The 27165-nt window shown below is 57.5% G+C and overlaps 1 protein-coding gene across 3 annotated transcripts; it reads right to left on the reverse strand.

Moving 5' to 3' along the window:
- Window positions 1-48: 48 nt before the first annotated feature.
- On the reverse strand, window positions 49-25655 carry ARHGEF1 (Rho guanine nucleotide exchange factor 1). Of its 3 annotated transcripts, none has more exons than XM_025366194.1 (29): window positions 25532-25655; window positions 20067-20109; window positions 19895-19981; window positions 19296-19409; window positions 15731-15829; window positions 15481-15523; window positions 15007-15253; window positions 14553-14582; window positions 13665-13764; window positions 13427-13523; window positions 13313-13348; window positions 12334-12471; window positions 11332-11437; window positions 9376-9521; window positions 5602-5748; window positions 5279-5361; window positions 4977-5102; window positions 4735-4849; window positions 4228-4328; window positions 3845-3922; window positions 3512-3587; window positions 3241-3408; window positions 2591-2678; window positions 2366-2452; window positions 1671-1738; window positions 1473-1559; window positions 882-1045; window positions 699-799; window positions 49-397 (listed from the first exon to the last, which is right to left on the reverse strand). In XM_025366194.1, the coding sequence occupies exons 2-28, from the start codon at window positions 20088-20090 to the stop codon at window positions 716-718; spliced, it is 2739 nt and encodes a 912-aa protein (XP_025221979.1). In that variant the 5' UTR covers window positions 20091-20109; window positions 25532-25655; the 3' UTR covers window positions 49-397; window positions 699-715. The 3 variants fall into 3 exon arrangements, with proteins under 3 accessions (XP_025221979.1, XP_025221980.1, XP_025221981.1); XM_025366195.1 differs by lacking the exon at window positions 25532-25655 and adding an exon at window positions 24334-24549; XM_025366196.1 differs by lacking the exon at window positions 15731-15829.
- Window positions 25656-27165: the final 1510 nt, after the last annotated feature.

A 27165-nucleotide genomic window follows, 5' to 3' on the forward strand; every position in this document is an offset into this window, starting at 1 on the left:
GTTCCAGATGCCACGCCAGGCCCCACCACACCCTCACACACACAGATCTCTTCTTAGATAATATATATTAAAAAATAAACCTCCAATTCAGGGTATAAAAACAGAGCGAAGGCACTTGGGGGTGGGGAGTGGAGGGGTGGCCCCCACAGGCAATACTGAGATGGCCCGGGTCACCGTGGTGCCCTCCGGAATGAAGCCCTGAGTCCCCCAAGCAGAGGGCAGGAGGGAGAGATGGCCGAGGCTCATGCAGGGCCAGTGACCCCAGCTGGGCCCCTCCCAGGCGTGGCCCACAGCTCCCTCTCCTCAGGCCCTCAGGGTGTGAGATGCTGCGGCAGCTGTGTGGGTGGGGGTGGTCCCTCACGTCCTCTCCCCCATTCCTCTCCTTCTTGCAAAAGGCCTGGGGGATGTAGGAGAAGAGGGGAGATGGGGAGAGATGGAGAGAGAGACAGGGAGAGACAGACACAGAGACAAGACAGGGAGAGCGGAAAGAGAAGGGGAGGTGGGGAGAGGCAGGCAGGCACAGAGACAGAAACAGAGATTATCAGAAACAGAGACACAGAGATGAGAAACACGAGGTGGAGTGGGGAGATTCAGAAAAGACAAAGAGGGAGATGGACAGAAGGGGCTGTAGGGATGCGAGCTCTGGAGGGGGACCCTCCTTTCAGGACAGTGCCCTGGCCCCCAGATCCCCCACTCACCTTCCTGGACAGGGACCTCAAGTGCAGCCAGGCTGGGAGACAGAGTTCCCCCCAAGCTGAGACAGGAGGGGTCGCAGGCGGCAAAATTCCTCCTCCAGCTCCTGGTGGCATGGGGGTCATGGATGAGGGGGGCCCCCTCCTTCCCCGGCCCATTCAGGGCACCCCTGGTCCGCCCCGCCCCACCTCCAGCTGCTTCATGGTCTCCTCCAAGCTGAGCAGTTTCTCCTGGATTTCCTGGGTCCGTGCTGGGCTCAGGGGGCCGCCCCCTGGGACCCCATCCCCATCTCGAGGAGGCCCCGCCCCATTGTCTTCCTCCGCCGGAAACAGAAGCTGCTTCAGGGACAGCACTGGCCAGGGGCAAGGGGGGCGGAGTCAGGAGACCAGGGGGCCGGGATGGGATCTGGGATGGGGGATTCCGAACGGCATGTGTAGGGGCTGGAGGTGAGGGTGGGTGCCAGGCAAGGCTGAGCGGATGGGGTTGGGGGATCCAAAGGGAGGTGAAGTGAGGCTGGGTTTAGGGTTGGGACAGGGCAGGAAGGTACTGAAGACAGAGATATGGTCAGGGAGAGGGTGAATATAGAGTCAAGGAAGGGATGGCGGCTGCAGAAGAAGGACGTGGGCACCCAGGACAGTGGTGCAGGCCGGGTGGGTTTGGAGCATTTGTTTTCTGGCAGCTGGGCGTAAGGAAATTTTTGACAGGGAGAGCCTTGTTCTAGTTGGAACAGAGGCACTGTTTGGGCCGGTGGCCACCCTGGAGGGGCAGGGCTGGGCTACCTTTCCGAAGGGCCGTGGCAGCGAGCTGGCCCTCGGGGCCTGGTCTGCAGAAGGGCAGGAGGTCACTGAGGATTCTCTCGGTCCGGGCTGGGTGGGGGAACAGGGAGGGCGCTCAGATCCTGCCGGGCCTCCTGTGGATGCCCCTCTTCACCCGTGAGCCCCAACCTGGCCCCTCACCCAGCATCCCTCTGGTCTCACCATCAGCCGGAGACGTCTCTCGGCCACCATTGCCGTTCTCAGAGCTGCTGAGGAGGGGTTCTCGGGTGCTGAGGGGAGGAAGTGCTGGGTGACCCCACACTCCTGGCCCTGGGGGGCCACAGGGGCAGGGAGACAGAGAGCTGGAGGTGGGGAGGCAGGGAGGTCCGGAGAGAGAGACAGAGGTCGAGGCCGGGAGACAGGGAGACAGAGAGGCCCAGACAATGGAAGACACAGAGGCCTGGAGACAGGAGACAGACGGGGCAGTGGTGGGGTCGGCACACACACACACACGCACGCACATGCATGCACATGCTCTCACACACGCACACACACCATACATGCACACACGCACACACACACATGCATGCACATGCTCTCACACACGCACACACACCATACATGCACACACACACGCACACACATGCATGCACATGCTCTCACACACGCACACACACCATACATGCACACACGTACACACACACATGCATGCATACATATACTACACATGCACGCACAGTCACATGCTTGCGTACAGGCACACATGTATGTACACACATGCATTCACACATGCGCACGCTCACACACATGCACACTCGACAGGACTGGGATTTGCATTCTGGAGCTGTGGAGGGAAGCCAGCCCTGCCTTCCGGCCCCCCTCCCTGAACCTCCAGCTCTCTCCATGGCCCCCCTCACCTGCTCGGGCTGGGCCGGGGCTTAGGGCGAGAGGCAGGGGCAGGGACTTTCAGGGATCCGGCAGTCTCAGTGATGAGGGCACACCAGCTGGGGAGAAAGGCCAAACCCCTGGGCAGTCAGAGCCCCCAGACCCTATGCCGGGGCCTCCCCACAGCCCTCCTGTACCTGGGAACCCAGAGGCCTGGGCCGCCTCAACCCACACTCAGAACTCAGAACCCCCCTCACTTCTTCCGCTCCGACACAGTCTGTGCCACCAGCTCGTATATCTGGGCCTCCTGGTCCCAGGTAAAAAGGACGTAGAAGGCTTTGTGATCTGCAGGGAGAGGGGGAGATGGGACTCAGAGCCCAGGTTCCCCCAGTGCGTGCCCCTTCCTGAGCACAAGCTGGGGAAGTCACTCACAGTAGTGGTGCTCTCAGGGCTCCCATGACTCAACTCACAACTCACTGTCCACTAATATCCAGGGCCTGATGTGTCCTCCTGAGCTCCCCCCTCACACCTCCTTAGGGAACCAGGCAAGTCCCCTGGCCTACCTAACAAAACCCTGCCAGCCACTCCCACCCTCCAGCTGCTCCCAGTGTTTGTGGCCCTGGTGCAACTTCCCAACTGTGTGTTTACAAATCCCTCCTCACTGGGCTCCTGGCCTTTCTTCTCATTTATACAAGACACGCCTCTGTGCAAACACCTGCAGCAGTTCCTACCTCACTTATAAAACCTACTAAGCCTAGCCCCGCCCTGCCCACCTCCACCCACTTCCCAACCTCTTTGCCAGAATGCTGACTCCCTGGCTCTGTAGAGGGTTCTGCTCCCCACTCCACAGGCAGCTCTGCCCAAAAGAGACACCCTTTGCCCTGGGCCATACAGTGGCTGTGCTCACCGGTGGCCACCTCGCGGGTCATGGCAGAGGTGAGCCGCAGCACAGGCCGCAGCATGGTCTTGCCGTCGGGCGTGGGCGTCAGCGTCCGGCTATGGGACTTGAGCAGCAGCCGCTCATCCTGGCGCTGGAGCAGCAGCAGCAGGTCATCCAGCAGCAGCACATGCACCTCTACGGGGCGAGCAGTGCTCACACAGCGCCCCCATGCAACCCCGTCCCCGCCCTTGGCTCACTGCCCCCACACCCTGCACTAGGTGGCTGCCCTGGCACTCACCCACAGCCTTGTCCTTTGTCACCCGCCACGTCAGTGGGCCCTCGTGGACCAATTTCTTCTTGGTGATGTCCAGGTTCTGAGGCAGGAGGGGGTGATGGTTCGTGCAGGTTGGCGGGGGGTGATTGGGGTTGGTGGGGAAGGGAAGGGAAGGGCAGGGCAGTGACCAGGGATGACCACAGGCTGGGGATCATGGGATTGGCATGAGGTGGGGGCCAAAGCTCTTGATCCCTGCGTATAGTATGGGATGGGGAGGACAGGCTGGGGGCTGTATCACAGAATCCCCTGGGCCAAGTAGAGTAGCGGGGCAGGGGAGGCAGGAGGATAAGGTCACACCTTGAACTCGCTTAGCATGGGGTCGCTGCTCTGCCGAAGGTGGGACAAGTCCAGGCGCCGCTGATAGTCCTTGAGCCTCTGGGGCAGAGACGGGAGCGTTATGGGGACAAGCTAAGTGCTGGGGCTGACCCGCAGTGACCCACATTGGTAAGGCGAGAGCCAAGACCAACTTCTGATGGGAGCAAGCTGAGGGTCGGGCCTGACCTCCAATAACCCTCAGAGGGAGGTGCTGAGGGCCAAGCCAACCCCCAGACACACAGTGACCCTTGAGGGAGACAAGCCAAGGGGTAGGGTGTGACTTCTGGACAGGCTGAGGTAGGGTCCATCCACCCCCTGCTCTCATACCACCCACTGTCCCAGGTGTGGGGCCAGCCCAGGCTCACCAGCAGGTCCTCCATGTCACGCACGGCTTGGTTGACGTGGTGCAGAATTTCCCGGCAGCACTCGGCTGCCAGCTCCACTTTCTCCCGTTCCGTGGGCTCTTCTGCAGGCAAGGGAGAGAGCAGCTCTGGTGAACCCCTGCCCTGGAGGCTCCAGATTGAGCAGCCAAGGTTAGACAAAGGACAGCTGGCTGGGCATGGTGGCTCATGCCTGTAATCCAAGCACTTTGGGAGGCTGAGGCAGGAGGATCGCTTGAGACCAGGAGTTCAAAGCCAGCCTGGGCAACATGGCGAGACCCTGTCACTACAAAAAAATTTAAAAAATTAGCCAGGCACGGTGGTGTGCCCCTGGGGTCCCAGTTACTCGGGAAGCTGAGGTGGGAGGATGGCTAGAGCCTGGGAGGTCGAGGCTGCAGTGAGCCGTGATGGTATCACTGATGAAAATGAGTGAGAAAAAAAATTAAAAAAAAAAAAGGAGAGCCGAGGCCCAGAGAGGCAGGCCTGCGGTACCTGTGTTCTGCCCGATGCTCTGCAGAAGCAGGGGGTACTTGGTCAGCCGCTGCATCTCCGTGGGAATCATGTCCTTCAGCTGCAGACGGCGGCACCGTGGGCGGCTCTCAGCTTCCTGCAGGAAACTGGTGCTGGCGCTGTGATGGCCCAGGCTTCGGGCTCACCCCAGGGCGCAGGCACCTAGGAGTCTGGGTTTCCAGGCCCCTCCTCCCCAGGAAGCTGGAGTCCAGACCCCGCCTCACCTGCACGAAGGCACAGAACCGAGGCTCCTTGCGTTGCTTGGCTTTGAGCTGCTCTAAGGCAAACGACTGGCGGCTGCAGAAGCGGGAGGAGATTTTCTGGAACCAGGAGCCCTCAGCACCATCAAACTACAGTGAGATTCAGGCCAGGCAGGTGTCTCAGTGGGGATGGGCAAGAACAGGGCCTAACGTACGATACGCTGGAAGCCCAGACCCTGGGACTAGATTAGGGTGGGCTCAGGACCCGCTCCGGGCTTGGATTCCAAGTGTCTAGCTGGGAGGAGGGGGAGGGCTGGGCATCTCACCCGGGCCAGCAGCACGTCTCCGATCTCCTCGATGAGGTAGCCACTCTCCTGCCTCCGCTTCATCAGGCGATCGAGGAACAGGGCTGTGGGGGCAGGAGGAAAGGGATCCTCCATCAGGGCCTGGAATATGCTGTGCGTGGCCTGCTGCGGCATGGTGGGAATAGGGCTGCAGGTGTATCTGTGTCTGCTCTTCAGGGCCGGATGGCATATCTGCCCCCACCCCATGTGAACCCTGGGGTTCCCGAGCAGGTCGAACCCAGGGCTAGAACAGAGCTGCCCGTGGGGCAGTGGGGTACACAGAGGGACCCTGGCCCTGCACTCACAATGCACCTCGATGAGCTCGTCCAGGCTGGGGAAGATGTTCTGCAGCTCCTCCAGGGAGAAGAAGAGGCCGTCCGCCATGGGCTGGAAGAAGAGGTCGTGCAGCACCCGCAGCATGCGCACGTGGGCCGCTTCTGTCACCAGCAGCTCTGCAGGGCCACCAAAGCAGGAAGCACATTGGGGAGGGTGCAGACTAGGGGGCATGACCTCAGGGGCAGGCTAGAGGAATGACGCAGAGCAGGGAGGAACGCTTCCTAGGTTGGTGGGAAAAAACTCTCTCTAGCTAGCCACGGTGGTTCACACTTGTAATCCCAGCACTTTGGGAGGCCAAGGCAGGAGGACTGCTTGAACCCAGGAGTCCAAGATCAGCCTGGGCAACATGGTGAAACCCTGTTTCTACCAAAATTAAAAAAAAAAAAAAAAAGCCCGAGTGTGGTGGTGTGTGCCTGTGGTCCCAGCTACTTGGGAGGCTCAAATGGGAAGATCCCTTGAGCCCAGGAGGTTGAGGCTGCAGTGAGCTATAATGGCATTACTGCACTCCAGCCTGGGCAACAGAGCGAGACCCTGTCTCAGAACAAAACGGCTGGGCACAGTGGCTCACGCCTATAATCCCAGCATTTTGGGAGGCTGAGGAGGGTGGATCACAAGGTCAGGAGTTCGAGACCAGCCTGGCCAATATGGTGAAAACCCGTCTCTACTAAAAAAACACAAAAATTAGCCGGGTGTGGGGGCAGGCTCCTGTAGTCCCAGCGACTTGGGAGGCTGAGGCAGGAGAATCACTTGAACCCGGGAGGTGGAGATTGCAGTGAGCCAAGATCATGCCACTGCACTCCAGCCTGGTGACAGAGTGAGACTCCATCTCAAAAAAACAAAAGAAAACAAACAAATAAAAAAAACTTCTCTTGGTGGAGTCATTTGCCTTCTTAAAAGCCATTGAGGAGCCAGGTGCGGTGGCTCATGCCTGTAATTCTAGCACTTTGGGAGGCCGAGGCGGTCAGATCACGAGGTCAAGAGATCGAGACCATCCTGGCCAACATGGTGAAACCCCATCTCTACTAAAAATGCAAAAATTAGCCGGGCGTGGTGGCAAGCGCCTGTAGTCCCAGCTACTCGGGAGGCTGAGGCAGGGCAATCGCTTGAACCTGGGAGGCAGAGGTTGCAGTGTGCCGAGATCGCGCCACTGCACTCCAACCTGGCGACAGAGCGAGACTCTGTCTCAAAAAAAAAAAAGGCCATTGAGGAGTCCTCAACCCACCGCCTTGCCTTTCCCTTTTTGCTGTGCCAGCCAGCCAGAACGACCAATGGTCCCCGTTTGCCTGCACGGGCTTTCAGTAATAAAACTGGGAATATCCTTAGCAAATGGGGACAAGCTGGTCATCCCACCCACCAGCAAGCTTGCAGCTGTGTTTAGTGTCTAACCATCAAGCCACATTATACAGTGGTTGACAGCCTCAGATCCAGGGACCCCCACAGAGGGCATATGTGTGAGTTTCAGGGGGTCCTAGAAATCCCCTGAGTCTAAGTGCACAATTTTGTATGTTACGCATATTCTTTCTGGGGAGAGAAACTGCTATCCTGTCCAACATGATAGTCACCAGCCACGTACAACTCTTTACATTTTCGTTAATTGAAACGAAATTTTAAAAGTCAGTGCTCAGTTGTATTTAGTGCTTTTTTTTTTTTTTGCTTTTTTTTTTGAGACAGAGTCTTGCTCTGTCACCCAGATTGGAGTGTGGTGGTGTGATCTGGGCTCACTGCAACCTCCGCCTCCTGCTTCCTGGGTTCAAGGAATTCTCCTGCCTTACCCTCCCGAGTATCTGGGATTAGAGGCATGTGCCACTACGCTTGACTAATTTTTTTTTTTTTTTTTTGAGACGGAGTCTTGTTCTGTTGCCCAGGCTGGAGCGCAGTGGCCGGATCTCAGCTCACTGCAAGCTCCGCCTCCCAGGTTCACGCCATTCTCCTGCCTCAGCCTCCCGAGTAGCTGGGACTACAGGCGCCCACCACCTCGCCTGGCTAGTTTTTTGTATTTTTTTAGTAGAGACGAGGTTTCACCGTGTTAGCTAGGATGGTCTCGATCTCCTGACCTCGTGATCCACCCGTCTCGGCCTCCCAATGTGCTGGGATTACAGGCTTGAGCCACCGCGCCCGGCCCGCTTGACTAATTTTTGTATGTTTAGTAGACATGGGGTTTCACCATGTTGGCCAGGCTGGTCTTGAACTTCTGACCTCAAGTGATCTGCCCACGACTTCCCAAAGTGCTGGGATTACAGGCGTGAGCCACTGTGCCCGGCCTAGTGCATTTCGAGTGCTCACCAGCCACAGGTGGCCGGTGGTCCCCATGGTGAGCAGCACAAATACACACATTTCCATCTTCCGGAAAGTCCTAATGGATAGCACATGGCTCATGTTTTTTTTTTTTTTTTAATTTTTATCATGTCCTTAGAAGGATCTGTGACTCAAAAAGTACTCAACCACTCCCCTAAAATTTTTGAGTAAGTACCTTTTATACTATGAAGTAATCTGTAAATAAGCTTTCAATCAAGTCCAAAAGCTTTCTCTTGGGCCGGGCAGTAATCCCAGCACTTTGGGAGGCTGAGGCGGGCAGATCACCTGAGGTCGGGAGTTCGAGACCAGCCTGACCAACGTGGAGAAACCCCGTCTCTACTAAAAATACAAAATTAGCCGGGCATGGTGGCGCATGCCTGTAATCCCAGCTACTCAGGAGGCTGAGGCAGGAGAATCACTTGAACCTGGGAGGTGGAGGTTGCGGTGAGCTGAGATTGTGCCATTGCACTCCAGCATGGGCAACAAGAGCAAAACTCTGTCTCAAAAAAAAAAAAAAAGCTTTCTCTTTTTGCCACCAGCCTCCCCAGCCACCGCACAATTAACACAGGAAAAAACGAAAAAGACAAAAATGATACACTCATCATCTCTCCATGCAGAAGCAAGCACTGTGAATATACTGATCATTCTCCCAAACTTTCCCCCGTGGAGATCTTTTCTCCCCTAAGCAATTAAGATCAAACAAATAACAACTATCTCATTAAAATGCTCTTCCTTGACTGGGCCTGCTGGCTCATACTTGTAATCCCAAGCCTTTGGGAGGCTGCGGTAGGAGGATCACTTGAGCCCAAGAGTTCGAGACCAGCCTGGCCAACATGGCGAAACCCCATCTCTACAAAGAATACAAAATTAGAATACAAAGAATACAAAAATTAGCCAGGCATGGTGGTACGTGCCTGTGGTCTCAGCTGCTCGGGAGGCTGAGGTGGGAGAATCAGTTGAGCCTGGGAGGGTAAGGCTGCAGTGAGCTGTGACTGCACCACTGCACTCCAGCCTGGAGACCAACTGAGACCCTGCCCAAATAAAAATGAAAAAAAAAAAAAAATGCTCTTCCTCTGTGCCCAGCACTATGCTAAACATTTCACACAAATTGTCTCATCTTCATGACAATATCTGAGGTAGGAACTATTAGTACCCACATTTTGCAAGTAAGCAAATAAAGGCTTGCACCAGAAATGCAGTGTTCTTAACATCAGCACTGTCTTGCACTACTCGAAATTTTTGGAAACGTCCCTTCCACAGTGGCATTCACATTCCATCGAAGTGGTGTCTGTTGGAACAATCTGAACTTGGAACAAGAGGGAATTTGAAGCTGCCTTCAAGTTCTGCCTATGGTAAATAACACCAAGATGAACATGTCTCTGCACCTGCCTTTGCCAGAGCTGGACTGTGTCCTTGGTCACAGTGGGGCAGACGGGGGCGGTACTCACCGCTGATGACCTCCTGCCGCTTCACCTGGCTCTTGGGCAGGCTATGCAGGGTGTCTGGTGGGACAAGTTCCCGCCAGCCGGGAGGCTCTTCTGGTTCAAGCTCCAGTCCTGACCGTCCCGGCTCCCCCTCATCTCCAGGCTCAGGGCTGTGGACGGAGGCCTTGTTAGGGCCCCAGCTTGGGCCATCCCAGGAAGCAGCCTTCAACCTCTTAGAGCATTCAACCCCGGTCAGTGGCCTTGGCATTCGATGCCCCCAGGGTGGCCCGTGCAGCAGACCAGGTCTCTAGATCTGACTACACTACAGTCCCCAGATCTCTAGAAGCATTCTACCCCTCCTCCTCCAAGGTCTGTGACCACAGTTGGCCTCAATGACCTCAGCCTCCAACGCCCATTCCTGTGACTCTGATAACAATCCCTCCCTGATTCTCTAGGCTGCCTTAGTGGATGGGGGAAGGGAGAGGGTTGACATACGTGGCTCGTCGGGCAGGGCCAAGCACTGCCGTGGCGGAACTGGGGTCCATGTCCACGTCGCTCCGGGAGCGGCCCCCACCCCGGCCCTTAGCCCCGAGGCTGCCCCGGGAAGGCCGGCGGCGGTCACTCACCCGCAGGCTCTCTGAGCGCCCCAGACGCCCTGATAGCCTGGACCCCGAGGCCAAGGATAGAGTCAGGCAGAGGCCGGGTACAGAGACAAGGAGAGACCAAGACAAGGACAGAGACGAAGAGAAACCAGGACAGGGACAGAGATGGGGAGAGACCAGGGTAGGGACAGAGATGGGGAGAGGCCAGGACAGGGACAGAGATTGGGGAGAGAAGAAGACAGGGACAGAGACAGGGAGAGACCAGGACAGGGAGAGACAAGGAGAGACCAGGACAGGGACAGAGACGGGGAGAGACCAGGACAGGGACAGAGACGGGGAGAGACCAGGACGGGAGCAGGGGTGACCAGGACAGGGATCAAACATGCAACAGAAGAGAGAGGAGAGAGTCAGAGGAGTGGTGGGATTTTAGGGGCGCTGGGGTAGTGGGGGGTGTCGGTGGGGGGATACTGAAATTTGATGGGGGAAGGGATGGGGAACCCAGGATGGAGCGTAGGACTGACCCCCTCCCTTCCCTGAGGCAGGGGGATGGCAACAGAGGGGCGTTTATGGGGTGGGGAGGATTTCCATACTTAGCTCTTCAACTGGGAGGGTGATGTCCCCACCCACCCCTCACAGGGAGTGAAGGGGAGGGAGTGGCCATGGGGAGAGGGGAGGGGCTGGGAGAAATGGGGGAGGGGCTAGCCCTTCCCCCACCCAGGGCCCAGGCACCCACCTCTTCCACCTTCTGGGGAGAGAGGGGCACAGGGTCAGAGGTGGGCCCAGATGGCACCCGACCCACCTCCCCACACCCACCAAAGGGTCCCCAAAGCAGCGGCACAAGGACGGGCAGGGGGCAGAGCCTGCCCCCCAGCTGTAAGGGGGACAGGGCCCCCGGGGCACAGAGCAGAGGGGTGGGGGGTTGAGGGACGGGTACCAGGAGGCAGGAGCGAGGCGGGGTGGGGTGGGGGGGCTTGAAAGAGAAGGGGAGGAAGGGCTGAAAAAATGGAAAGTGGCAGGGAGATCGGAGGGGGATGGAAAGTGGGGAAAGAAAACCCAGGTGAGAAAGGAGGGGGGAAATAAAGGAGATGGAAGGAGAGGTGGAGAGGAAGGGAGGAGGAGAAAGATCAGTGAAAAAAGGAAGGAGAGGAAGGAGGAGAGGAAAAAGTAAGGATAAAGGAAAGGGGGGCAATGAGGAAGCAAGAGGGAGATGAGAAAAGGAAAGAAGAAGGGAGAGGAATGGCGAGACCCAGAGAGCAGCAGAGGAGCAGGCGGAGCAAGAGGCTGGGACAGGCAGGCGCAGATGGCAGCGGCGACCCTGCACCCACCCACCAGTGCCCAGTAAGCCACAGCCCCCACCCCTGCACCCCAGCCTGGGCACCTCTCGGTTTCGGCCCCCTCATCGGTACTCTCTGGGGGCGCCGGGGGCTCCAGGCTCATTGGGCCCTGCGGGGATAAGTCCCCCAGCTCCAGGGGGGCGTCGGCACCTGTGGGGTAGAGGGAGCAGGGCTGGCTGGAAGGCCTCTGAGGCCACGAGACCCACACTCTGGGGGCCTGGAAATGTGGAGGCTAAAGCTACCCAGTGCCTGGCAGACACCACAAGGCTGCAATGTACTTCAGCACCGGACAGAAAGATGTTAAGACCTCTGAGAACATGACCGTGGGCCACTAGGGGCAGGGGCGTGAAGATGCAACAGAAGTGGGTGCCCCTGTGTGTCCTGGGGGGATGGGGACCCCAGGCCTAGCATATAAGTCACAAACATCTCTCCCACCCAACCAGACTGCAGCCCCCTGAGGTCAGGAGGGCCTGAGTTCTGTGCTGCCTCCATGTCCATTCATCCTCCCCACCCTCTCATACTCCTTTAGAGACAAGGAAACGGAGGCTAATAAATGGGAGTCATATCCAAAACACTAAATAAACACGAGGAGTCAGCAGAGCCGGTGTGTGAGCCTGGGCCTGGCCATGCAGAGATCCAAGGGCCTGAGGCCACAGAGGTGTAAGGATGGTGAGGGATGAAGCTCATGGGGCTGGTGGGCTTCCCACCTAGGGGGCTAGCAATGCAGCTCAGAGGGTAGATTGGTCATGTACTCAGGGAAGGTTCTGGAAAATGAAGGGCTGATGGAAAACGTAGTCCAAGGGGGTGGGAGACACGGCACCAGCAGAGAGGTCAGAGCCTGGGAGGAAAGTCGTGGAAAGGGCAAACTGAGGGAAGGGGAAAGTTAAGCATGACAGTGGTGACCAGGAGCAGGGAGGAGCAGATGCTAAGAGCAAAGGGGAGGTGTTGCTGAGGAGTGGCTTCCATCTGGGGGTGCCAAGGGGGCAGGCAGCACCCCCACCCTGGATCCCCGGGCCTCACGGAGCCCTGGCCCAGGAAACTCTCACCTGGTTCCCGGTCTGGGCTGTCCAGGGACAGAGGGTGCAGAGAGACTCCAGGGGTGTCCTGCCCAGGAGCCCCAACATTCCGGTCCCGAGAGGGCATCCCCAGGCCTCCCTTCCGGTCTGTAGTACCTGGCTTCTCAGCTGGGGAGACAGTGAGGGAGAAAGAGGGAGATGAGAGAACAGTAACTCAAATCTACAACAACCGGGGGATGCAAGAGGCTGTGCTCAGGCCCTTCCCCACCATGACTAGGAGGCCCTCCTGCCTCAGACCCAGGAGCCCCCATCCCCTCCTCCCTCAGACCCAGGAGTCCCCCATACCCTCTGCCCTCAGACCCAGGAGTCCAGGCCCCCAGCCCCTCCTCCCTCAGACCCAGAGGTCCAGGCCCCAGGCCTTTCTCCCTCAGACCCAGGAACTCTCCCAGCCCCTCTTCCCTCAGAACCAGGGGTCCAGGCCCCAGCCCCTCTTCCCTCAGACCCACGGGTTCAGGCCCAGCTCCTCCTCCCTCACACCCAGGGGTCTAGGCCCAGCCCTTCCTCCCTCAGACCCAAGAGTCCCAGCCCTCAGCCCCTCCTCCCTCAGACCCAGGGGTCCAGGCCCAATCCTCCTCCCTCAGACCCAGGGGTCCAGGCCCCAGGCCTCCCTCCCTCAGACCCAGGAGCTCCCCCAGCCCCTCTTCCCTCAGACTCAGGGGTCCAGGCCCCCAGCCCTTCCTCCCTCAGAACCAGGAGTCTGAGCCCCCAGCCCCTCCTTCCTCAGACCCAGGAACTCCCCCAGCCAAGTGCAGGCCCAGTCCCTCTTCCCTCAGACCCAGGGGTTCAGGACCAGCCTTTCCTCCCTCAGACCCAGGAACTCCCCCAGCCCCTCCTCCCTCAGAGCCAGGGGTCCAGGCCCAGCTCCTCCTCCCTCAGACCCAGGAATCCAGGCCCCAGCCCCCTCCCCCACAGGCCCCAGGGATGGATGCTCTGGCTACAGGTCCATTACCATCAACCTCTGCTTTGAGGTGTCGAAAATCTGGAACTGAAATGAGAGAGAGTGAGACAGTGAGTGGGAAGAACTGGGGAAGACAGGGGAGGGCAGAGGCCAGAGCCGCTTTACCCTGGGGCTCTCCCCGGTTCCAGCGGGCGGCATCCAGGATGCTGCTCAGCCCCTTCTTGGTCTTGGCAGGCTCGTCCGACCGCCGGTTCCCCATCACCTGCAAGAGGGCGGGGAGGAAGACCAGGCTGAGCATCTCTGAGACAACCAAGCAGAATTTGACGCCAGGTGTCCAGAGTCATGGGGCTCCCAGGGGGTCTCTGGAGAGGAAAGGGTCAGGACAGGGCACTGAGGGAAGCACCTTTTTCCGGAAGAAGTTCCTCCCCGACTTCTTGTCCCCACTCTTGGTCCGCACCCCAAGGTGGCGCATGTACACGCCAATGGCGTTGACCACGGCAGCACTGTAGGGAGGAGACAGTGAGGGCTCAACACACACAAAGACACACACACACACACACACACACACACACACACACACACACAGCCACTAGAGGCAGAGGCCCGGCCTTCCCATCCTGACCCCACAACTACTTCCCATGAGACTCTGAGGAGAGATGAGAGGGTTCAAAAGGACAGGGGCAAGGGCTGTTACCCAATACCCAGGACCCAGGTGTCCAGGTCCCCAGCCTCCTCCTCCCTCAGACCCAGGAGTCCAGGGCCCCAGCCTCCTCCTCCCTCAGACCCAGGAGTCCAGGCCCCCAGCCTCCTCCTCCCTTGGACCCAGAAGTCGAGGACCCCAGCCTCCTCCTCCCTCAGACCCAGGAGTCCAGGGCTCCAGCCTCCTCCTCCTCCCTCAGACCCAGGAATCCAGGGCTCCAGCCTCCTCCTCCTCCCTCAGACCCAGGAGTCGAGGCCCCCAGCCTCCTCCTCCCTCAGACCCAGGAGCCCAGGCCCCCAGCCTCCTCCTCCCTCAGACCCAGGAGTCCAGGCCCCCAGCCTCCTCCTCCCTCGGACCCAGGAGCCCAGGCCCCCAGCCCTCTCCTCCCATAGACCCAGGAGTCCAGGCCCCCAGCCTCCTCCTCCCTCGGACCCAGGAGTCCAGGCCCCAGGCCCTCCTCCCTCAGACCCAGAAGTCCAAGTCCCCAGCCCTCTCCTCCCATAGACCCAGGAATCCAGACCCCCAGCCCCCTCCTCCTTCAAACCCAGGAGGCTGCACACCTCTCCCTGCCGCCCTCCCTGCCCCCCTCACCTCTTTTCTTCATCGGTAGAGATGGTATGTCTGTAGGAGGAAGAGAGATGTTTGTGACATATTTGCTAGGTCTGGGGTCCCCGTCCACCCAGGACACATCTCAGGGTTGCTGTCCTGGGATAGGCGGGGGGAAGAGAGACAGAGAGGGGACACTGCGGAAGGGATCGGGAAGGACCGTCACAAGAGGGAGGGAGGTCTCTCATCCAGGAGGACGGGATCCAAGTGCCAGATCATGGACAAGACCCAGAAATGACAAGGGAACCCCAAAGTTGGAAAGGGAAGACTCAGATCCAAGGTGAGTTAAAACGCCAGGGCAGAGGAAGAGCCCCAGTGCCAAGAAATGAACCCTGACGCTGAAGAGGGAACCCGCAAACGGGATGGAACATGCCAGAGGTAGCAGGGGTGCCCCGGCGCTAGGGAGGGGCAACGCTCCCACCAGGGCTGGCCCACTCACTGCATCTCCTCCAGGTGCATGAGCAGTCGCTCCGCCACGTGCCGCTCCCGGGCCTCGTAGCTGGCTCGGTCTCGCCCAACCCAAGCCTCCAGCTGGGCCAGCTCCTGCTCCCAGGGCGTCATGCCCATGAGCCGCTTGGAGCGGAAGTCCTCCAGCTGCCGGCCCACGGCTGTCTGCTGGCTTTGCACCACCTCCTGCACGAACCGCCGCTGGACATCCTCAGAGATGAGGTCAGCCCGAGTGCGGTCTGCAGGGACACACATGGGGGCTAGGGTCCACTTCCTGGTGGCTTGGACCACGGCCCCCACCCACCTTTGGCTCCAACAGCCACTCTTCCTGAGGCCGCTGCCAGTAAGGAATGAATGAATCTCGGCTGTCCGAGCAGAGCATGGGAGTGCGGCCTCCCTCCCCTTGGCCTCCTGGGAGGTGTAGTCCCTGCTAGACACCTCTCCCCCATCCCATCCTTCTCCTTACCAAGTTCAAAGGCGACATTGGGAGGGACTGGCACCCGCAGAACCTGCTCAAGAGAGAGAATGGGGTGAAGAGGAGGACTTGGTGTGCTGAGATGCAGGCCGGGAGGACTGCCAGGAACCCTGACATAAGTGAGGGTGCTGGGGAAGGCCTGGGTCAGCAGCTGCCCTCAGGGCAGAGGTTGGGGACCTCATGGTGACTCTGCAGGCCCAAAAAGGGATTGCGGGGTTGGGGCAGCTTGAAGATCTCTCACCGCTGTCTTCTCCAGGAAGCTGTGATAGAAGTCCAGGAAGGCCTTCTTGGCCTCCTTGGGGCCCAGTGAGCCCAGCATGTCAGCATGCAGACAGCAAAGCTGGGGGAGACACACAGTGTGACTCTCCGCTCCCCCACCCCGCCTCAAACCACAGTCTCCCTTTGAAGAGGGCCTTCCCGCCTCCTGACCACCCCATGGTTAAGGGACTCAACTGCCACCTCCTCCGGGAAAAACTCCCTGACCTCCACCCCTAACACCAGGCCCTGGGTTCCCCTGCAGGCTCCCTGGGGCCGCCATTCACATTTTCTAATTTTCCATCCTGTGCTGTGGTCCTTTGTGGTTCTTCATCATGGTCTCCTCCTGGCAATAATGATACCTACTACTACTGTCTATACTGAGGGCTTACTGTATACCAGACGCTGCTCTACACCCTCTACGTGCATTAACATGTTCAAGTGTAGGGACCGTGAGTAGCCCCATTTTACAGATGAGAAACCGGAGCTCGACAAGTTTATTCAAGCTTAGTGACACAGCTAGGCCGGGCATGGTGGCTCACACCTGCAATCCCAGCACTTTGGGAGGCTGAGGCAGGTGGCTCACATGAGGTCAGGAATTTGTGACCAGCCTGGCCAACATGGCAAAACCCTGTCTTTTTTATTTTTAGTAAAATAAAACAATTAAAAAATTAGCTACGTGTGGTGGTGGGCACCTGTAATCCCAGCTGCTTGGGAGGCTGAGGCAGGGAGAACTGCTTGAACCCAGGAGATGGAGGTTGCAGTGAGTGGAGATTGTACCACTGCACTCCAGCCTGGGTGACAGAGCGAGACTGTTTCAAAAATAAATAAATAAATAAAACCCCAAATCACACAGTTACTAAGTGGCAAAGTTAGGATTCGAATCCAGGCAGCCTGTCTCCACTACACTCTGCTGCCTAGAAAGACTGAGCAGCTCAAGGGTTTGTGTGTGTTGAGGGGTGTTGTAGGTTGATCCATCTGTGTCCCAGATGGTGCCCTGTGCCTACTGAGGGCTTGTAAAGAACAGGTGGACAAGCGGGGCTCCCTGTGTCATTCGTCACGCATTTCCTGAGTGCCAGCCCCTGTGCTGGGTGACAGTGGGGACTCCAGCCTGCCCTGGCTCCTGGGCGCTCTCATCTGGGAAATGGACTCACTCCAATGGGAGTGGGACTTTTTCTCCTTTTTCTTTTTTGAGATGGAGTCTGGCTGTGTCACCCAGGCTGGAGTGCAGTGGCGCGATCTCGGCTCACTGCAAGCTCCTCCTGGGTTCAAGCAATTCTCCTGCCTCAGCCTCTGGAGTAGCTTGGATTACAGGTGCCTACCACCATGCCTGGCTAATTTTTTTTTTTTTTCACCTAGGTTGGAGTGCAGTGGTGCAATCTTGGTTCATCGCAACCTCTACCTCCCAAGATCAAGTGATTCTCCTGCCTCAGCCTCCCGAGTAGCTGGGATTACAGGCGCGTACCACTGTGTGCCCGGCTAATTTTCGTATTTTAGTAGAGATGGGATTTCACCATGAGGCTGGTTTTGAACTCCTGACGTCAGGTGATCCACCTGCCTCGGCCTCCCAAAGTGCTGGGATTATAGGCGTGAGCCACTGCGCCTGCCCCATTTTCATATTTTTAGTAGAGACAGGGTTTTACCATGTTGGCCAGGCTGGTCTCGAACTCCTGATCTCAAGTGATCTACTCACCTCGGCCTCCCAAAGTTCTGGGATTACAGGCATGAGCCACCGTGCCCGGCCCCACCTTTTATTTATTTATTTCAAGACAGGGTCTCACTCTGTTGCCTAGGCTGGAGTGCAGTGGTGCAGTCACTGCAGCCTCGACCTCCCAGGCTCAAGCCATCCTCCTGCCTCAGCCTCCCAAAGCGTTGGGACTACAGTCATGAACCATCAGGCCTGGTCCTCCTTCTCCACTTTAAACAGTGTTTTTTTTTTGTTTTTTTTTTTTGAGACAGTCTCGCTCTGCCGCCCAGGCTGGAGTGCAGTGGTGTGATCTTGGCTCACTGCAAGCTCCGCCTCCCAGGTTCATGCCATTCTCCTGCCTCAGCCTCCCGAGTAGCTGGGACTACAGGCGCCCGCCACCTCGCCCGGCTAGTTTTTCTGTATTTTTTAGTAGAGACGGGGTTTCACCGTGTCAGCCAGGATGGTCTCGATCTCCTGACCTCGTGATCCGCCCGTCTCGGCCTCCCAAAGTGCTGGGATTACAGGCTTGAGCCACCGCGCCCGGCCCACTTTAAACAGTTTTAACAAATCTATATCTACTCTCCACACCCCCCAAATATAGCAAAATTCTAAGAGAGGCCAACAGGAAGCTGCCCAGGGGACCACAGCTATCTCTGATCGGCTCTCCACAAGCTGATGAGGTGAGGGAGCTGTGTGAGGATAAACCTCAAAATGCCCAGAGGCTGCCGGGGTAACCTCAGGCAAGTCCCTGACCCTCTCTAGGCCTCAGTTTCCACATCTGTAAAAGAACATGGTAGCACGATCCCTGGGCTGATGTCCATGATCTGGTGGTCTAGAAACCCCAAGGCTTGAATGGGGGACCCCCTTGCTCAGAGGGCCAGAGTCTCCATGCATGTGGTTGTGCGGGGAGCCACTCTTCTGGAAAGAGAATGCAGACGGGGGAAAGACTGCAATTTCCTAAATTTCTGCATATCTGATGCTTTGGTGTCAGGATGACCAGCCTCTGGTCTTGCAGCTGATGTATTCTTCTTTCCGCATGCCTTGGGCGCTTCTCCCCACTCTATCGATTTTCTCGTTTTCTGGAGGAGTCTACTACGCATGTCCACATGGTGCAGTGCCCTGGCTGTCCCCAACTCCTATGCTGTGCTGGGCTGGACCGGGTCTTCTTGGGACAAGACCCTTGTCTACAGATCCACTGCCAGCCAGCACTGTGGCCTCTCCCTTTCTAAATCACCTGCTGGTTTTTCTAGACTCTGCAGGTGTTTCTGGAAGGCACGGTTGTCCATCCACACCTCCCAGGTATCTTCTGCCTCATACGGAGGCTTCTGGATCCACAATTTTGTGGTCTCCTTTGTGAGCTGTGTGTGGTAGTTTTCTTGTTTCTAGATCAGGGCCTGCTGTGCCCCCTAAACCTGGGATGGCTAACAGCCTTCTCTCAAGCACCAACCCTGAATGACTGCGTGCTGGCATCTGCCGAGAAGGCTTTGGAGAGAAGGATTTGGTACCCCAGAGTCCACGGAAGGGCGCTGCCACAGGCTGATGGGGAGCGCTGCCACAGGCACAAAGTGGGACGGGATGTGGTTTCTGCCAGGCTGCTGGACTCCCTGTGGCTCTGCGGGGTCCTGCCGTGTGTACCCTGCCCGCTGTGCACTGAGATCTACCCTGGGCACCTGTAAGCCTGTTGAGGTCACGTGGCGTGCTTTCTGGCTCTTGTCTAAGGCATTCTCTCTTTCTAGATTTGGCACTCTATTTTCTAGATCTGCTTTTCTAGACCCTCCCAGCACTAGCTCACTGGTTTAATTCGCCAAAAGCTGTGCCTGTCCCAGCCCCACCCCTCCCTGTGCCCACCCAGCCCTGCCCTCACCAGGGGTCCTGGCTCAAACTGCAGGGCCACGTGCTGCAGGAGGGCCATGAGGTGGGCTGGGCGCCGCTTCACCTGCTCCAGGCTCTGGAACTGGCTGTTTTGCTCTTCTGAGTTCTGGGGGTTCAGGCAGGGGTGAGTACAATGGGGAGAAGAGGAGGGGCCTTGGGGTTGACCCTACCCATTCCTGATACTTTACGAGGGATCCAAGTCAGGGTTAGCTCCTGGGAAGTGGTGAGTGGTGACAGTGTCCATGAAATAATGATGACAGCAAGGGCAGGTGGTCAGGGAGAATGGATGAGACTTAATATTATAATGGTGGATGATGAGGACAGAAATTAGGAGAGAAGAAATTGGGGTCCCTGCTGGGAGAGGAGAGAGCAATGATAAGAAATGGGGTTAAGAGTAAGAAGGGTGGGCGTCCATGCTGCTGTGTGGGCTCTGAGTATGGGGTCGGCGAGGTGAGGAGGGAGGTACCACAGAGATGAGAGGATGGGACAGACCGTGGGAAGAGGCCGAGAAGACACATCTACAGGTGGGAGGGGACCCGGGGCGGGATGCTGAGCCTGGGACAGAGCTTTTCCACCCTATCTACCACTCACCGTCTCCAGCTCGTTCTCAAAATCCTCATCCTCTGCCCCGATGATGCTGACGGGAACCAAGCCAGGCCGGGAGGGGCCTGGGGAGGCCTGTGGAAGGGGAGGGCGGCTTCAGTCCATAGAACTCCCCACCCACAGCCCCAGAGTCCCCTCACCCCTTGCTCTGTCCACTCACCGCCCCTCGGGCAACGTCTTCCATCTCCCTGGGCTCTGCAGGGCTGGGGGAAGAGGAGGGGCTGCGGTTAGGAGGGTGGGAGGTGGCGGCCCAGGGTGGTTACTCACAGATTCCTGGCCCAGGTGTGAAGGTGAGTAAACAGCCTCCCCCATGCCGGCCTCCGCAGCTCAATGGGGCCTCTGTGTGGCCACAAAGAGCCCTTCAGAGACCCGCCAGGGGGCGGGAGCCCAAGGACGGGAGCCTTGCGGGGGCAGGCATTGGAGGCTCAGGAGCCTGGGTCCATGGGAAGGCTGAGTCTGAGAGCCTGCAATGTGGAGTCCCTAACGCTCTCATGGAAGAGGGGGCTGGGGGACTGGACTCCCAGGTTGGAGGGATCAGAGGCCTGGGGGCTAATTCCTGAGAGCACAGCCTAGAGGCAAGCTGGGATGGGAGCGTTAGAGGAGAGGCGGGAGAGAAGTGGGGTGCAGGGGTCTCCTCTGGTCTGTGACAGGCCTGGGGCAGGATGTTGCTTGGAACCCACCAGCCCCACTTCCTGTGACAGGAAGTCACAATGACAAACCCCCAACCCCCAACTCTCCACATAAGAAAACAAAACTCAGAACCCTCCTCCCTCAGGGACCAGGAGTCCCCAAATCCAGTTCTTTCCCCCAGGGACCTCATCTCTTCCCAGGCTTCCAGTCCTGGAAAATAAGTGATGGGACCTCAGACAGCCCATCTCCAAGGTGCGTCTGTCTCCTCCACCCTACGTGCACCTTGGTCTGTCTGCAGCCGGCTCTCCTTGGCTGTCTGTCCCTCGAATCTGTCTCATGCCTTGGTCTCTCTTCACCCTGTTTCCTGATTTTTCTCTTTGCCTTCCTCCAGAACTGTCTCATTTTCCCCACCCTCCCTGCCTCCCGTCCTTCCATCTGTCCTTCTCAGAGGTGACACCCCCTTCCTGCTTCTGTAGCTCTGTCTGTCCTGTCCCTGTCTCTGTGCCTCTGTCCTCCCGCATCTGGTTTCTGCAGCCACCATCCTCACACCTCTCTGAGTCACGGTCTCAAGTGCTGTCTCTCATCTCTCTCCATCCCTTTTTCTCCCCCATCTCTTGCTGTCTTTCCCATCTTTGTCTCTCCTTGAGTCTCCACTTCTCTCTGAGTCTTTCCACCGACATCTTCTGTGTCCTTAATTAGTCTGACTAATGCCACGGAGCCCGTGTCAGGCGGGAAGGAGCTGTGGAAAGAGGGGTGGGGTGGACCAGTGTGGGGGGGCTCCCCACAGCCCAAAGCTATTTATAACCCTAGCTGGCAGAGACCCGCCCTTCTCCTGCTTTATGGGCCTCCTCCCTAGCTCCCCAGTAAATGGTAACCAGGATTTTGATGATTAAACAATGATGCTTTCTGGAGTGTCCAAATGCCACCTTGAGGGTCCACCTGGGGAAGGCATCATTTTTATTCTTTCCCATAAAGAGTATTTGTCCAATATCTAAGCTCGGACAATTCAAGATTCAAGCACTGCTAAACATTCACTTTAATAAATTTGCAAACTGGCCAGGCGAGGTGGTTCATGCCGGTAACCCCAACACTTTGGGAGGCCAAGGTGGGAAGATCGCTTGAGCTCAGGAGTTCGAGACCAGCCTGGGCAACACAGTGAGACCCTGTCTCACTATGAAACATGACCACGGACGTGGAGGGTGCATGCTCATCCTACTCACAGGCAGAAATGCTCAACTGAGGCAGGGAGATTAAAAAAAGGCAAAGGAGGCTGGGCGCGGTGGCTCACGCCTGTAATCCCAGCACTTTGGGAGGCTGAGGTGGGCGGATCACGAGGTCAGGAGATCGAAACCATCCTGGCTAACATGGTGAAACCCCGTCTCTACTAAAAAAAATACAAAAAATTAGCTGGGCATAGTGGCGGGTGCCTGTAGTCCCAGCTACTTGGGAGGCTGAGGCAGGAGAATGGCGTGAACCCGGGAGGCGGAGCTTGCAGTGAGCAGAGACCATGCGCCACTGCACTCCAGCCTGGGTGACAGAGCAAGACTTGGTCTCAAAAACAAAACAAAACAAAACAAAACAAAAGGCAAAGGAGGGGATGCTCATTATCTCTGCAAGTGCTCGGTGCCAGGTCTGGAACTGTGTGCTTGCCAAGTTCTTATCTCCTTATTCCTTTTTTTTTTTTTTTTTTTTGAGACGGAGTCTCGCTCTGTCCCCCAGGCTGGAGTGCAGTGGTGGCTGGATCTCAGATCACTGCAAGCTCCACCTCCCGGGTTTACGCCATTCTCCTGCCTCAGCCTCCCGAGTAGCTGGGACTACAGACGCCCGCCACCTCGCCCGGCTAGTTTTTTGTATTTTTTTTTTTTTTTTTAGTAGAGACGGGGTTTCACCGTGTCAGCCAGGATGGTTTCAATCTCCTGACCTCGTAATCCGCCCGTCTCGGCCTCCCAAAGTGCTGGGATTACAGGCTTGAGCCACCGGGCCTGGCCTCCTTATTCCTTATCACAATGATAATGAAATGATAGCTGACACATAAGAGACACTTAGTAAGTGCCAGGCATGGCATCGCTGGTTTACAGGTAATAACTCATTTAATCCTCTCAGTGACTCCAAGAGATTATTATTCTCATCTCCATTTAGCAAAGAAGGAAACTGAGGCACAGCTCATATGAAGCAGAACCAGGACTCAGACCTAGGCAACTGGGCTACAGAGTTTATGCATTTAAAATAAACTGTATTTGGTGGGCCCAGTAGCTCACATCTGTAATCCCAGCAGTTTGGAAGACCAAGGCAGGTGGATCACTTGAGCTCAGGAGTTCGAAACCAGTCTGGCTAATATGGTGAAACCCTGTCTCTACAAAAGATAGCCAGGTGTGGTGGCTCATGCCTGTAGTCCCAGCTACTTGGGAGGCTAAGGTGAGAGGATCGCTTGAGCCCAGGAGGCAGACATTGCAGTGAGCCAAGATTGTGCCACTGCCCTCCAGCCTGGGCAACAGAGTGAGACTTTGTCTTAAAATAAAACAGGCCGGGCGTGGTGGCTCTCGCCTGTAATCCCAGCACTTTGGGAGACCGAAGCAGGCGGATCACGAAGTCAAGAGATCAACACCATCCTGGCCAACACAGTGAAACCCTGTCTCTACTAAAAATACAAAAATTAGCTGGGCATGGTGGCGCGAGGCTGTAGTCCCAGCTACTCGGGAGGCTGAGGCAGGAGAATCGCTTGAACCCGGGAGGCGGAGCTTGCAGTGAGCTGAGATCGCGCCACTGCACTCCAGCCTGGTGACAGAAGTGAGACTTCGTCTCAATGAATAAATAAAATAAGACAAAATAAAACAAAACAGAGGGCATTGCTTCAGAGCATGGGGAGCCCCCATCCTACCCTTCACAAACTAAATGTGAATCAAAGCTCTGAGACACATCACATCTTCTTATGGATGCCTGGTATGTGGTCACTGTGGCCTAGGCAGGAGTGCAAGTTGCATACGGCTGCTCCACAGAGGCCTGGGGGCTGGAGATGATGGAGGCGAGGAGTGTTGCTTGTTTAGGACGAGGGGTTGGGGGGGGTCCCACAAAGGCTGGAGAATTATAGGTGAAGCTGTCAGAGAATAGATGGATCTCTACAGGCAACTGACAAGGCCTGGGGGTGGGGGGTGGCGGGTCCAGCAGAGGGAGCACTACGTGCATTGGGCGCTGGGGGGTTAGGACTGGTTTAGAAGGTCCCTGGGTTGGGGGGCTACATGGGTGCTTGAGTTCTATGGAGGGCTCAGGGTCTATAAGGTATTGAGCAGGTGACTCGGGGTCTCCAAGAACTTCTGGGAACCTTAAAGAACCTAAAAGGAGTCATTGGAATGTGTAACTCCCCAGATTCTATTTGACACACAGTGGGTCTAAAGGATCCAGGGATCATACAGGATCATGATTCTATAGGGACAGCTGCCAGTCTGTGGAACCTCCGGAGACTTAAAAGGGGCTCAAAATTCCATAGGGGTGCGTGGTGGGTCCCGAGACCCATGGTCTGTAGAGCCCCGGATTCCAGGGGATGCTCCTTATCTATGCGGACCCCACGTCTATGAGAAACCAGTTATCCATGGGGGGCTGGCAGGAACCTGGAGGGTCTGAAAGACTGTAATCTATACGGAATGTGGCTGGTCTACACGAGCCCCAAATCTTACATGGACGTGGCCGGTCTTACGCGGGCCCTAAATCCTACGGGGGACGTGGCAGTGTGCACGGCTAGGGATGCCAGGGAGGACGTGCAGAGTCAGGGTCTGACGCCCGCTGGGGACCGCGTCCCTCACCTGCTCCAGGTGGAAAGAAAAGCCACCACCGCCACCGGAACCGAAGCCTCCGCGCGCCGGCTCCGCACTCTCCCCACCCCTGCCGCCGCGTCGCTCTAGCCGCCCTGAGTCCACCTTTGCGCCCAGCTCCACTCCTCCTGCCAGCCGCTCTAGCCCGGCTCCTGCCAGGCTCCGGCCCCGACGACTCCACTCCTCCCGCCGGCCGCTCTAGCGCTGCATTGCGCCACGCAGGCCAGATAGGGCCGCTCTGGCCTGTCTTGGAGGGCCGGCGTTTCCGTATCTCGACTGCCCCCGTCACTCCCCGGGCCCCGCCCCGCGCCCGGAGGTGCAGATGGGTGCAACTCCTCCCGAGTTCGATCCGAGATCTCCGAGTCACCCCGGCGCTGAGCACTCGGACCGCGGATTGGGGCTCCCCGTCCTATTAGTCTCCCCACTTAGGGGACTCGCTGAATTTCCAACGCTCGTACATCAATCCCCTCCGTCCCCCACCCCACCCCCCTTCCTTTGGAACTGGAAAAGCAAAAGTCTTGAGTTCCAGCACATCTTTCCCTCTGTTATGCAGTGTAATCTGCAAAAAGTAATGACTACTCTGCAGGCCTCAGTCTTCCCATCTGTACAATGGGAGAAGGCCTCCAGCTCTCTCCCTACACTTGTCTCCCACGGTATAATTAATGACCTAGAAAAGAGCTTTCCTAAAACTCTTTCAAATGCACTCTGCAACTTTCAGCTTCACAGCGGCCCTCGTCGCTGTTATTGTTGTTTTTCTTTTTTAGGTGGCCCTAAAGCATGCGGAGGTTGGAGGATGGCGCTTTGCGGAAAGCACGTGCGAGTTCAAATCCCAACTCCACACTGTCTCATGATGTGCGTTCCCTGGGATGAGTCGGTTTGGCTCCCCGGGCCTCGGTTTCCCCACCCGTACAATGGGAGTGATTGTCTGTCCTCCACTGAGCAGGTAGGAGGCCTTGGCCCCGGCCTCGCACCGTTCGTCCCCACCTACGGGGTACTCGTCAAGTGTGAGTTCTCCCCTCTTTGCTCCCTTTAACAGATGGGAAAACTGAGGCCCGAGGTGCGGCCGCTGGCTCCGTGGGGTCCGAAGGAGGCCCCTCCGCTGGCAGCAGCGCCCCAGCCCCTCCCTCCTCCTCCCCACTTCTCCCAGCAGCCGAGGGGAGGAAGCCGGGCGGGGCCGGGGACCGAGTACCTGGTGTCCGCGCGGAGGTGACCGGCGGGGCGCCCGAGGTCGGGCTCGGCAATCCCGGGCCCTGGGTCCCGGCTCCCGCTTCCTGGCTCTGGCGGGGCAGGAAGTCGGGGCGTTTTTCCGGAGGCCCCCGCCCCGCCGCCCCTCCCCGCTTCCTGCCCGCGCCCCGCGCCCGCCCGGCACCTCCGCTTCCTTCCCCTTCTCGCCGCTTGCCCGCCCCTCCTTTCCCCGCTGCGCCCGGGTCCCCGCGGGCACCGGCCCCGCCCCGGCCGCGCCCGGGCTCTCCCCGGCTTTGTCCATCGGTCCGTCCGCCGGGCGCGGGCTCCGCGGGGCTCGCATCTCCTGGCTGGGGTCACCTCCCCGGAGGTGCTGGGAGGCAAGCCCTCCTCCCCGTGCGCCCCACACCGAGCCACGACCTCCCCGCCTTTCCGCGTCTGTGGTTCTCTTGGTCTTGCGCCCTTCCTTCGCCTCTGTGGGTATGCTCCCGCCTGCGTCTTCGTCCCCTTCTCTGTCCCTCTGTCTTTCTCTATTGGGGTCTTTCCCTCCTTGGCCTCCACCTCTCCTCTGTCCCTCCATCACTTTCTCCCCGAGAGCTCTTCTCTACCCTCTCCGGGTCTCTCTGTTACCTTTCTGCATCTCCGTCTCAGTCTCTGTCATTTCCCCAGCTGTTGCTGTGCCTGGGCCTCTTCGTGCCCATTTTCGGTTGCCCCTTCTCCCTTGTGTTTCTTCTTTTCCTTCTCGCTCTGTCTCTGTCCCTCTTTCTCTCCACGTCCCTGTCTCTCTGCCGGATTCCCAGAGTCTCATCCTCTCTTCTTCACTTGCTCGTCCCCTTCACAATCCCTGGGTCTCAACCTCTCTCCTCTCCCTTTCTCAGGAAATCTGTGTCTCTGTGCCTCTCTGTCGTTGCCCCTGGATCTCCCTGCTATCCCCAAGTTAGGACTACAGACCCTCCAGAATGCCCCTTCTGTAAGTCAACCCATCGGGAAAAGGCTGCAGTCTGAATTCTGTACTAGCCCCACAAGATAGTCCCTGTGTTTCCAAGGCTTAAATACGCATAAAGTGCCTCACGCCTGTAGTCCCAGCACTTTGGGAGACCGAAGCATGGTGGATCACTTGAGGTCAGGAGTTCGAGACCAGCCTGGTCAACATGGCGAAACCCTGTCACTACTAAAAAATTAGCTGGGCGTGGTGGCACATGCCTGTCATCCCAGCTACTCAGGAGCCTGAGGTACAAGAATCGCTTGAGCTTGAGAGGTGGAGGATGAAGTGGGCTGAGATTGCGCCACTGCACTCCAGCCTGGGCCACAGAGTCAGACTGTCTCAAAAAAAAAAAAAAAAAAAAAAAAAGCGGCCAGGCGCAGTGGCTCACGCCTGTAATCCCAGCATTTTGGGAGGCTAAGTAGGGCAGATAACCTGAGGTCAGGAGTTCAAGACCTGCCTGGCCAACATGGTGAAACCCCACCTCTACTAAAAATACAAAAATTAGCTGGGCATGGTGGCAGGTGCCTATAATCCCAGCTACTTGGGAGGCTGAGGCAGGAGAATTGCTTGAACCCAGGAGGTGGAGGTTGCAGTGAGCATATCAACCTGGGTGACAGAGTGAGACTCTATCTCAAAAAAAAGCATAAATAATTTGT

Source organism: Theropithecus gelada, chromosome 19 (genome assembly GCF_003255815.1).
Source record: "Theropithecus gelada isolate Dixy chromosome 19, Tgel_1.0, whole genome shotgun sequence".
NCBI classification, from domain to species: domain Eukaryota; kingdom Metazoa; phylum Chordata; class Mammalia; order Primates; family Cercopithecidae; genus Theropithecus; species Theropithecus gelada.